The sequence below is a fragment of the Tauraco erythrolophus genome, chromosome 8 (genome assembly GCF_009769465.1).
Source record: "Tauraco erythrolophus isolate bTauEry1 chromosome 8, bTauEry1.pri, whole genome shotgun sequence".
Lineage (NCBI taxonomy): Eukaryota > Metazoa > Chordata > Aves > Musophagiformes > Musophagidae > Tauraco > Tauraco erythrolophus.
Window position 1 is genome coordinate 39339866 of NC_141472.1, and position 12163 is coordinate 39352028.

The 12163-nt window shown below is 35.1% G+C and overlaps 1 protein-coding gene across 1 annotated transcript in view; it reads right to left on the reverse strand.

The window, feature by feature from the left end:
• Nucleotides 1-12163, reverse strand: part of LRP1B (LDL receptor related protein 1B) — a 583373-nt gene that overhangs the window by 211915 nt on the left and 359295 nt on the right. The window contains exons 29-32 of the mRNA XM_086616175.1: nucleotides 11760-11987; nucleotides 8346-8520; nucleotides 7944-8038; nucleotides 2384-2533 (exon numbers count right to left, since the gene is read on the reverse strand). Coding sequence (XP_086472301.1) covers nucleotides 2384-2533; nucleotides 7944-8038; nucleotides 8346-8520; nucleotides 11760-11987 — 648 coding nt within the window. The remainder of the gene's footprint in view (nucleotides 1-2383; nucleotides 2534-7943; nucleotides 8039-8345; nucleotides 8521-11759; nucleotides 11988-12163) is intronic.

Here is a 12163-nt window from a genome sequence, read left to right on the forward strand (position 1 = left end):
AAATATAAGCTAAAATACTGCTTTTACCTGCAGAGGCAATAAATGCAAAAGACAAAAAAGCAAAGGCTATAGGACTCTGTATCTGTTTTCTTTCAGACACTGTTGAATTCAAATGGTAAAAAAAAGTTAGCTTACAGAGAAGAAATATTCCAGGTCATTTGTTTTTTACGTGTTTCCTGTGTTTTAGACTAAAGTAGTTGAGAAAATTTATGAAATGGACCAAAAATGATGCAATAAACACCGCAATTACTGTGATACACCTGCTAAAGCTTCCTATTAAACTTGTAGGCAAGCAGATCGACAGGGGTATTAAATTTTCACACAATATCATGTTAAATCTTACATTAGAACAAATTATTAATGCTTCTTTATTTATATATTATTAGTTATGATCATTTATCAGTTAAAGATCCATCTCTTATCCCGCTTCATATTGCATTGGATTTTCTGATTCATTTTACATGCATGAAAGCCTGACTATAAGAAGCTGATGTAAAGTCACCAGCACTTCAGGAAAATAGATGGCATTTATGTTGCTACAGTATGCTCAACAATATAAAAACATACAGGATAAATGAATACAGAAACTTTTCATGTTTTTCAATCAGCACATACAGTACTGTTTATAAAACTGTATTTGTTTGCACTTTTCTCCAACAGATTTATATACAGAATCCTACTGCCATGTCATATTGCTGTTTATCATAACTACGGCTCAAAAAAAAAGACAAAACTCCAGAGTAAAACAAACAGAAAAACACAAGCATACTGTAAGTGTTGCTTACCAATTTTGAGTAGGAAGAATTGCAATCACCCATAAAAACAAAGCATCACACACTAAGAATATTAGATGTATATATGTTAAAAAAAAAACTATGCAGCAGAAGTTCCTGAATCTCCACACTGCAAAAAGTCAACTACTTTCACGCAAACATCCATGACCCACTCTTCTTTAAATGACAGCTATGCACTCTTTATTCAATATCCCAGATGGATCATCACTGTTGTAGCTTCTCTGAATCACAGATGAAGACTTGATGGCACAGACATCTCAAATGTCTCTTTACAACATCTCGTATTAAAGACTTCCAATAGTCCCCTAAAGGTCACCTATTCATTCTATTTCTAGTCACAATCAAATCATCAAAAGACAATTTGTTTATATTAACATTCATGACTCCTCCTGACACAATACTAGCTTTTGTTTATGAATGCATATAGAAAAGCATCTTCCAACAGATTTTGACAGCATTTAGAGTTCAATATTGGCCAAGTATGTGTATAATAAAACTATTTCAGCAGTTATTACTTTAAAATATGACTTAATTTACACCATATGTATTAAGTCTTTGGAGTTAATTTAGCATAACTTTCACAAGCACATCATCTGTATGTACATTATATAATTAATCAATCAAATAAAATACTTTATAAAAAGACTAACAGTCGATGAGTCAACTATCTCAACAAAAGTCTACTTATCAACTGAGCTTTTTTTCAGAACAATCCAAGATAAATATAAATAATTTTTAATTGAACTGGAAATGAGGTTTAGCAAAGCATTTGGAGGAAATATGGAAAGTTCTAGAGTTATCTCTAAAATAATATAAATACTTGTTCTGAGTCAGACTGGGATTTCTAAACACACTGTATCCTAGCTCCAGAAAGGGCCAAGAGCTGAAAATGCATATGAGAAACAGCCAATCGGAAGTAATATTCTTATAGTATTCAGCAATCTGCAACTTTAAGACTTCTTTAATTATTTAAGAATTATTCCTTATGTTACAGTTGTTCTTTTGATTTTTTAAACAATTTAGATGTTTTTAAACATCCTAAATGTTTCTAATGTGCAAAGTATAACAAAAAGAACTTTTTTTTTCAACCAATTTAAGACACAGAATATTGGCAGACATCTGAAAATGCAAATCATCAATGTATCCAAATCATCGATCATCAATTCATAACCCAAAGAAGTCTTCATAACATGCAAGCCAATCCAACAAACTAGGGATATTCTGAATTAAGACAGTAGAAAGTGAGCTGCAGAAGAAATGAATCCTAGATAATTCTTTGGAATAAAGAGCATAACACACCTCCTTCCAACATGCTTTACAAGTAACTATAGTAAACATAAGCCATCAGTCTGTTACCTTCACCCTATGTGTATATATAAGCAAAACTATATTTAGAAATATATACTTGTAATACAGATTGTAAATTGTCTGTTTAATGAAATATAAACAACTTTTTTCAACAGTCTCACTAGTGAATGTACTGTATGCAGTACTCATAAAAAGAAAAATAGCTTATCCAAGCTTTTGATATTTTATTATTAATTAATTTCCAATCATTTAAAAAACGAAGTTATTACTACTGGACTTACCCATAATGGTTAAAGCTGTGGCTTTTGTTAAGTCTTCTTTCATTGATTCTATTATTTCAAGATTACCACCGTCCAAGTTGCATCTATTTATGGTTCCATTTCCTGAACTGATCCAGTAAAGTTTGTTCTCCCCATAATCTATTGATAAACCTGTAATTAATGTATACAACTTTAACTGTGGCTTGAATAGATAATATACAATTAGTGTTAAGCTGTTTTCATAACAAGTGTATTTTAGAAATATACACACACGCACTTACATTATCTATCCACTCAAAAGTTAGAAAAAAAAACACAAACAAAACAAGAAAAATCAAATAAATTTGGCCATTTATAGTGAAAAAAAACATGCTTTTAAGAAGATTTCTGCCTTTTATTTCTCCCAACACCTACAGAAATCAATCTTTGACTGACCAATGAAAGAGCATTACCTAGCAACAGTTACTTGAATGAACTGAGGTCTGAAGCGAGGTCATTAACCACTAGTAAATGTGAACCAGAAGCCATCATTTATATTCTAAAATCATGAATACATGAAGACTTAGAAAACAAGCCACTTTTTATTTTGTGATTCAGAACTGTAAAAAGTCTGTTCTCTCCCTACATGAGCAGCCATCTTCCCTTAGAATGCTGAAATACCAAAATCGAATACTGTTTCTCAATAAATTTATACTATTACTTTTAATTTCACTTCATAGTGAACTGACCTCATGATCAGTTCTCTGGAATTAGAAGCAAGAGAACTGTAGAAATAGAAACACTTGCAAAATAACCTACTAAATGAACAAAACATAGAATTTTCTGGAATTCAGAGCAGAGAACTAAGAAGTATTTCAGACTTCTATAATCCTTTAAAAGCGTTCAAGTAATTGTAGCAGGAGATTTCCCACAGTGAAATATGCTTGGCACGGTGATAATACATGCCATAATAATTTGCTTTGGTACTAGACTTTTCCCAGAAGTCATGTTAGGTATCAAGCAGCCAGTTGCCAAAAAATACTGTATTTCATTCCACAAGTCAACCTCTAGATATCGTACAGTACTCCTCCTCCGTCCTGTAAACTACTACTCTGTAGAAAGCCATATCTATTTTCGAAATCCTTTTGGGAGACAGCAGTGCCATGTGCTACACTACTTACAGCTGGTATCATGCACTACTTCTTTATACACGTTTGACATGGAAAGGAAACACCTTTCAGCCTACTAAGCTTTTGAAAAACAGCTTTCCAGTTCCTTTACAGTTACTGATGTTTTTTCCCCTCTCTGCAAGTGTATCACCCAGAAGTAAACAACACACTCTTAAGAGAGGATAAGGAGACCAAGTGGTGCCTTCAGGAGAGATTGATCTTGCAGCATCTCTCTGCACATACATGGTTTCATGCTTGCACAAGCAGCATTGCTAAAAGCAAAAAGACAGTGCAATGGACCTTGGAGACACACAGCACTTGCAGTACTTAGGTCTGGCACAGGAAACTTGCCTGGGAATACGAAACAGAATTCATATACGAGTATCCAAAATATGAAAATTAATAGGCAAGTATAGATGTTCCCTTACTCTGAGATGGACAGCATTCGCTGTTCTCTAACTCCTGACTGCTACCACTCAGCTGCTCACCAACCTCACCTGGACACATCTACTTATGGGGTTGCTGGGAATACAGTCTACACAGCAATTACAATGTCACCTTGTCAGGTTTTCTACTTCTTCAGATATTAAAATGGTGTTTTTAGACACGGGTATTCCAATTACACAATAGCAACTGACAGAAATAACATTCCTATCTCCTTCTACTCAAATCTACCACAGTTTTCTACCCAAAGTATTTTCCTTTGTGAAAACATATTATTTCTAATACGGTTTTTGGTTTTTAATGGTGGTGTGTTTTTTTTTTTTCCCCCCAGGAATTGTGCTTCTTCTACTGATGAAAATAAGTGACTTAGTAGGCATAAGCATCACAGATACTCATGATGCTTTCTAGCATGGGTGACTGGTTTACACCTTATATCTCAGCTGCCAAAGTCAACCTGAACATGTGGATTGTAAAATACTGGTTTTGGAGAATTCTGTTGTGGTTTTTTACAATATATCTTACCACGATTTAGGCAATCACTGTTTTGACATGCATTTTCCAATTTACTTACTCTAATTTCCAGAAATATGCCATTTAAAAAGTATATAACGAAGTTTATTCCAGCAATTTATACACAGCGGTTCCAATCTTAAAGCCATATATGTTCTTGCTAAGAAGCTTCCACTACCAGAAAATCAAGCTTGATATTTTAATTTGGTGCATCCCTGAAGTTCAAGTAAATGACTCGTGATAACATTTTTTGAATACTCATGTTTAAATGATGTATGTTTCTCTGACTTTATTTTTACCTGTGGAAATGTTCTATAAAAAGCAGTGGAAGTGTAAGGAAACTATGTGTTCCAAGAACATTAAAGATGGGATTCATTCTTACTACCTAAATAAAGTGATGGACACTACTATTACAGCTTAGATGAATTATAGGAACAGTATTTGGAATTTTGTTCATATTTCCCACCTTAATGACTTAAGAAAGTCACCTTAAGAAAGGTTGGGGTTTTTTTACTGTTTACGGCTGATGACATTTCGGGTGAAAAAACAGTGCTTAAAATTTGGAAATCCTTAGGTTTATTTCTCTGCTAAACACACATACATATTTAATATAAAACTTTTTTTAAACAAACAAAATAAATTTAAGATGAGAATTTCAAGAGTCAGTCTCAAAAAGATTTTTGGTTCACATCTGCAACCATTTTGTTTGTAGACTATTCTATTAGTAAGGGAAATTCAAGTACAGAGTCAGCCAAAAAAATGAAACAAGAACAGCTAAAACAGCAAATAGGGCTGTACTGTAATCACAAGCAAAATGGAGACTAAGTTTGTTCAGAAGAAAGGATTGAACTCAAAAAAACCCAACACAACCCAAGAAAAACCCCAAAAACCAAACCCAAACAACATCCTCCATCGAACTTATAATTATAGAGTCCTTTGAATATATCTGAGTGATCCAGTACGTTTTTTAATCCAAGCTATTTCAAAACTTAGAATCACAGAATCATAGAATGGTTGGTGTTGGCAGGTACCTTAGAGATCATCTAGTTCCAACCCCCTGCCATGGGCAAGGACATCTTCCATGAGATAAGTTTGGTCAAAGCCTCATCCAACCTGGCCTTGAATATCTCCAGAAATGGGGAATACACAGCTTCACTGGGCAACCTGTTCCAGTGCCTCACCACCCTCAGAGTGAAGAATTTCTTCCTTAGATCCCTAACTGAAATCTAAACTATTTCAGTTTAAAGCCATTGCCCCTTGTCCTATCACTACACGTCCTTGTAAAAAGTCCCTCTCCAGCTTCCTTGTAGGCCCCCTTTAAGTACCCGAAGGCTGCTAGAAGGTCTCTCTCTCCCTGGCATCTTCTCCTGGCTGAACCACCCCAACTCTCAGCCTGTTTCATAGGAGCGGTGCTGCTGCTCTCGGATCGTCTTCACAGCCATCATCTGGACTTGCTGCAACAGCTGCATGTCCTTCTTATGTTGAGGGTCTCGGAGCTGAACACAGTACTCCAGGTGAGGTCTCATGAGAGCTGAGTAGAGGGGCAGAAATGACCTCCCTTTACGGGCTGGCCATGCTTCTTTGAAGGCAGTCTAGAATACAGTTAGCTTTTTGGGCTGTGAGTGCACATTGCTGGCTCATGTTTAGCATCTCATACACCAACACTCTGAAGTCCTTCTCCTCAGATGGCTCTCAATCCATTCTCTGCCCAGCCTGTACTTGTGCTTCAAATTGCCCTGACCCATGTACAGGACTTCACACTTGGCCTTGTTGAACTTTATGAGGTTCACACAGGCCCACCTCTCAAGACTGTCAAGGTCCCTATGGATGGCATCCCTTCCCTTCACTGTGTTGACAACACCAGCAGCTTAGTGTCATCAGCAAAGGTGCACTCAATCCCACTGTCCATATTGCCGACAAAGATGTTAAACAGCACAAGTCCCAATACCGACCCCTGAGGAACACCACTTGTCATTGGCCTCCACTTGGACATCAAGCTGTTGACCACAACTCTTTGAGTGCAACCATCCAGCCAATTCCTTATCCACTGAGTGGTCCATCTGTCAAATCCATGTGTCTTCAATTTAGACATTTAGACAAGTACATTTATATCTCTCTACAGTCTTTACATACTACATATTCTAGACTTTACATACTTTATGATTCAGCACACTTCCAGACTGCCAAGAAGAGAATAATTAAATCTCTATGGTGTCCTTACGTGATAGGTCTCATTATGCAATAAGAATCTTCAATCTGAAATATAACCTATTCCAAGTAATTCTTATCAGATCTCAAAGGTGTTAAAAATAAATGCAATACTACAGAAAGAAAATACATTGTCTCACTTGCAGCTCTGTGCTGAAGTAAAAAAACGTACGTCACAATTGTCATTCCTACAAGGCTTACAGGAATGTTTAACTGCATGAAGAGTTCATCTGATAGCAGTAAGTCTGTACATGTCCATGAATAAACACATCACAAAACCCATATGGATTTGCACATGCAGCCTTTGACAGTAGTGATAAACTTACAGGCAGGGGAAAAAAAAAAATAAACCAAGAAATCTTTCTTTCTCCAGATAAATAGATAACTATCTCTTCAAGTGGATAGATAGAAAATCAAATCAATAATAAAACAATTACTAAACAATTTCAAGAAAATTCTTTGAATTTAGGATCTAAAACGTATGTTGAGTAATTCTTCTTCCAAATTTATTCAATCATTTAACTATTTAAAGCAATTTTTGCTTCTGCTTGCTTAATGTATTCAGTTACGAAAACCCATAAATGCTACAAAATATAATCACTTCATCTATGAGCCATTAATAAGGCAACAACAATTGATGTAACCACTTTAACTCCCTAAAAAAATGAAATTACAAAAAGAAAGAGACCTAAACCAAAAATAAATTAATAGTACTTCCTGAGAGTGCTTTTATTTTTCAGAAAGTGCCATAATTTAGCAACTATAATAAGTCTCAAATACTAAAACTGAGGCTGAGTCATCATATGAAGTGTATGCTTCAACTGTTGCTCTATTCTGTATGTGAAATTTAAGGGTCAAGTTCTCCCTTGATCATGCACCTGTGATTCTGGCAAGGAAGGTTCTATATTTCCAGTCTAAATATTCTCTCATATATATCCATAACTTATGAAAACCCTGCGCTCTACATTTTTTAACCCATTATGTAAAGATTGAGAAATACAAATAGGTTCTCCTTCACCTTCAGTCTACTGTAATCCTAGAAGTTAATACCACTATACTTAACCCACTACAGTAGATTTCAATTAGAATGGGTCAAAAATATCTTAAATTGTGAAACATAAAAGTACATCAGTGTTTTTCACCTCTTTGTGCCTGTTCTTTTCACTGCAATATTGTATCAAAAACATCGTAGGATACTTAAATATAATTTCAAGATAACGTTCATAATAAAGCACTACCAAATAAAAAAGAAACAGGTAAAAGGTATTTACCAACAGGATCTTTTTGATTCTGAAAGAGTATTTTGCTGTTGCTGCCATCCATGTTTGCCACGTTAATTGTGTTACCATCTGTCCAGTAGAGCTTACTGAAGAAGAAAATAAACATTTTTAAAATGTTGCTTTGTGTACACAGTATTTTTAATGCATAAGCAGTGAAAATATTAGTTTAGAAGCAGGCAAAATACACAACTAACGATTACATGATTTAATCGACAGTAAGCTTTGGTAGGGAAGCAGTACTCAGTTAAGAAATTCTCAGCAAAACCTTTCAAACACATGCATTTACTTCAAGTTTGAAAGAAAACAGAACGGACAAACTCAAAATCTGAACGAAGAAGCAGTCTTCTGAAGAGCTTCACCATAGTTTATTTATTAAAACTGCAGATATCTTACCCTTTTACTGGATGAACGGCAAGACACTGGGGTTTATCAATTCCATGGATGATTGAGGTTTTCAAGGAGCCATCTAAATGTGCCACATTAATTTGTGTTTCATCAAATTCTGAGCTAATCCAATATAAATTACGTGATATCCAATCCACTGCAAGACCTCTGATACTCTGGATATCTGCAAAAAAAGAAAGGAGTTGCTCTTTTGATTTTCTTTCTGGATTATTCTTAGTCTTGGATAAAAACTCCCCACAATTTCTTCTACAGTTTGTTAACAACATTGTGCAAAATTCTATTCAGATGTATTTATAAACTAGTTGCTAAGAATTAAGAATCATCATTTTTTTTCTTGGCCTTATTGCAATACAATTGCAATAAGAGCATGGAAATTGCACTGAAGACTTGGAAAGTCCTCCATAAATATTTCTTTAAAAAATTAGCATAAAATCTATTGTACAAAAATAATAATCAGAGACACTGAATTTTTGCAGTGCATTTTTCTACTTAAGAAACCATTTATTACTCAGTGCACTATTAAAAAGTGTAGTTTGTTGTGGCTTTTTTTTAAGGGATGATGATGTAGAATCAGTCATCCTCCACTAGGTAGTTCAACAATCATTTAATAAACATAAATATTACTTATATCCTAAGAGGAAGGTTCATATTTCTGTACTTGTTAGTTATACTTTACGTATAGAACATTAAGTGGTTTTCTAAAAGAAAACCATGCTGAAATTTAAAAGTGTACTTCCCACTTCAGGACCAGGAAGGCTCAGTCCAGAATATCTGAATTGAAAGCACTCGTCTATAGCATAGTTCTACAGCACGTAAGTAGGTAAGTAGCTACATCACTGAAGTTTTTTGGTTTTATTTCTGAAGGCTTTGGAGACTCCAACTTACTCCTTTGCTTTCCTGGAAATGGCAAAACATCTCTCAGAAGATGGGAAGCAGTGAATCAATTCTTTATTTTGCTTTGTTTGTGCACACAGTCTTTGCTTTTCCTATTAAACTGTCTATCTCCACACAGGAGTTCTCATTTTTACTGTTCATATTCTCTTCCCCACCCCACTGTGGGGAGTGAGTGAGCGGCTGTGTGGGGCTTAGTTGCCTTCTGGGGTTAACCCACACCACCAGTATTACCTGAGGTAGCAAAACATGAGTAAGATAAGACTAATTTGGAAGCTTCACAAGTGTCATTGTATCTGATAGTCTTCCTTAGCGAGATATTGATTTAAAAAAGGTCATATATGTTAATACCTGCCTTAAACATTGGGTATAAAAATCAATGCTCAAGATCATGCCACCATGCCACTCTACCTTGGCATAGCAATGGTTCATATTGGCCATCATCTTTGTAAATGAGGAAACAGGCTAAGGGTGATTTAATCATTTCATTATAGTTCCTAATTTGTATACTATCTCTTTGTCAACAAAACATGGTTGCTTCCACTGACAGAATTATTATCATTGACAAACTAACATGGATAAGGCTGTGGACTGACTTGCAGGTACCTAAGGTGAAACAGGGATTGAGCATTAGGAAGTTTGGCAACTTTAGAGAAAGCAGCAAAGGACATCAAATACATAGTCTTGACCTATTTTAAACCGATCCCCTGCCTTTTTGGGATTTTTGGTTGGAGGAACTAGAAAACAAGCATTTCATACTCTTAAAAAGATTAAAGTATGACTTTGGCATCTTTGTGGCATTGGCATAAGACTTCACCCAGTGGAAATCCCACTCGTATGTGCTTACAAAGCTTCTTATGTTCTTATAAGTAGTATAAAAATATAACCATAAGCAAGTAAGATCATTTACACATAATAACTAGTTTTTATAATGTTTTGATGTGCCAGAACATCATGATGTTGCAAATTTTATATATAATCAGTTGCATCTGGCACACACAAAAACGCAACCAACCAAACAAATCTCCACCACAGAAGCTACCATAATAAAAAAAGATACAAAAGAATGCTGATAAACAGAAACACACATAGTATGTTTCTTTAAGGGTCATTAAGTTTCTCGACAAGTTTAATTTTTCACTATGCATTTTATATAGTAAACAATGTTTTTATTTTACTACCTTTTTTTTTTAAAAAAAACCCACAACAACAATTCTTTCTTGTTTGGGCACTTCAGTTCATGATGTAAACAAGAGCTCCAAGCAGGACCCTACTACTAGTGAGCAACATCTCCAATTGTTAATAAAGCTGTCTCCAAGATAGCAGGGAAAAAATGAAGATACTAAAAAAAAAAATAAATTCATTAATCTACAGAGTCAAGTCAGGATATTGCTGGTTTTGTCCAATGATTTCCCAAAACATGCTAATACCAAACTTCTAAAGCTCTAAAGTGACACCAGAATTTGCAAACTTTGCCTCCAGATAGTCCGTTAGATAAGTTTTCCTATTTTCAAACAGGTAGTTATATTACAAAATAGAAAGAATCATGTGCTGCCAGGAGAGGAGCTGACAAACAAACAAAACCCCACCTTTAGCAAGGACAACAAATGGTATCACTTTAATACCAGAGCTACTGACATAGGGTTGAAGCAATCAGGTATAGACTTTACGACCTATTACATTTCTGTATTCGAAGTACAGAGCAGAGGTGTTGGAACAACAAAGGCATTAACTGCAGAAAAAACTGCCAGCCATGATTTTCCATTTGCAATATTTTCAGTTCCCTTTTATTGCTGTAAGCAACCTACCTACAATGAAAAAGCTCAGTAAGAAGGAAAACTTGAAAAACTGCAGTACTATAAGCAACTGAAGCAGCAACGACAGAACAAATTTATACAGGATTCAAAGACACAGAATTGAAAGACTCCACTTCCTCATGGTATTCCAGCACTGCGAACAGCCTGATGGCAGTTTGAACATGAGAAATGTTGCAAGAACACCAGTATCACCAAAATTACAAAGCTACCGTATCATGTGTTTCACCAATGGTGCCAAAGCCAAAAGATCTACACGGACTGGAAAGAAAAAATAACTCTGTTGGAGCTAATTTCTTCGCTAGGTCAGGACAGACAGCCAAAAGACATAGGAAATGCACATTAAATCCTTCAATGAAAAGCTACATCAGGATACTATTATTTTTCTGCTTTTCATCTTTATTCTTTCTACCTTCCACAGAAGACATTATTTCCATTTACATTTCAATCTTGTATAAAAAGTAATGTTACAATTACATCCTGATTTACTTAAATAAAAATGAATTCTGAATCAATAAAATGAACTCGAATCCTAAACAAAATTGAGCTTTCTTCTTGTTAAGATCAATTATCCAATACCAGTGACAGATACACCTAACAAGAACTTGCACGCTCATATTATAGAATGCTTATAACACACATTTACCTATAATGAATTATTATCTACATTATTATTATTCAATGTTATGCTGTTTACCTCTTGAAATAATGGTTTCTAAACCAGTCCCATTAATGAAGGCACGCTTGATGGTTTGTGTTTTCACATCAGTCCAGTATAACCGTTCTTCAACAGCATCAAAATCTATGACCGTCACATCGTCAATGTCAGGAACAGTGAAGGCCGTGATAAAGTTGAAGTAGGGGTTTTCTATGTCCACTCCTCTTATTTCGGAACGCCTTGCATAAAGAAGAAACTTCTTTCTTTCTGTTAGAAAAACAGAAAACATCACTCCTCATCCTCTTCACATCGCTAACAGAAGTCCAAATCATTCATTTGAAATCACTTTAGAAATGTGTAAATAAAGTTTATGAGACTGATTTAACATCTCCAGGAAACCTGCATCCTAGTGACACTTGAGAAATAAAGTATGTCACAAAGCA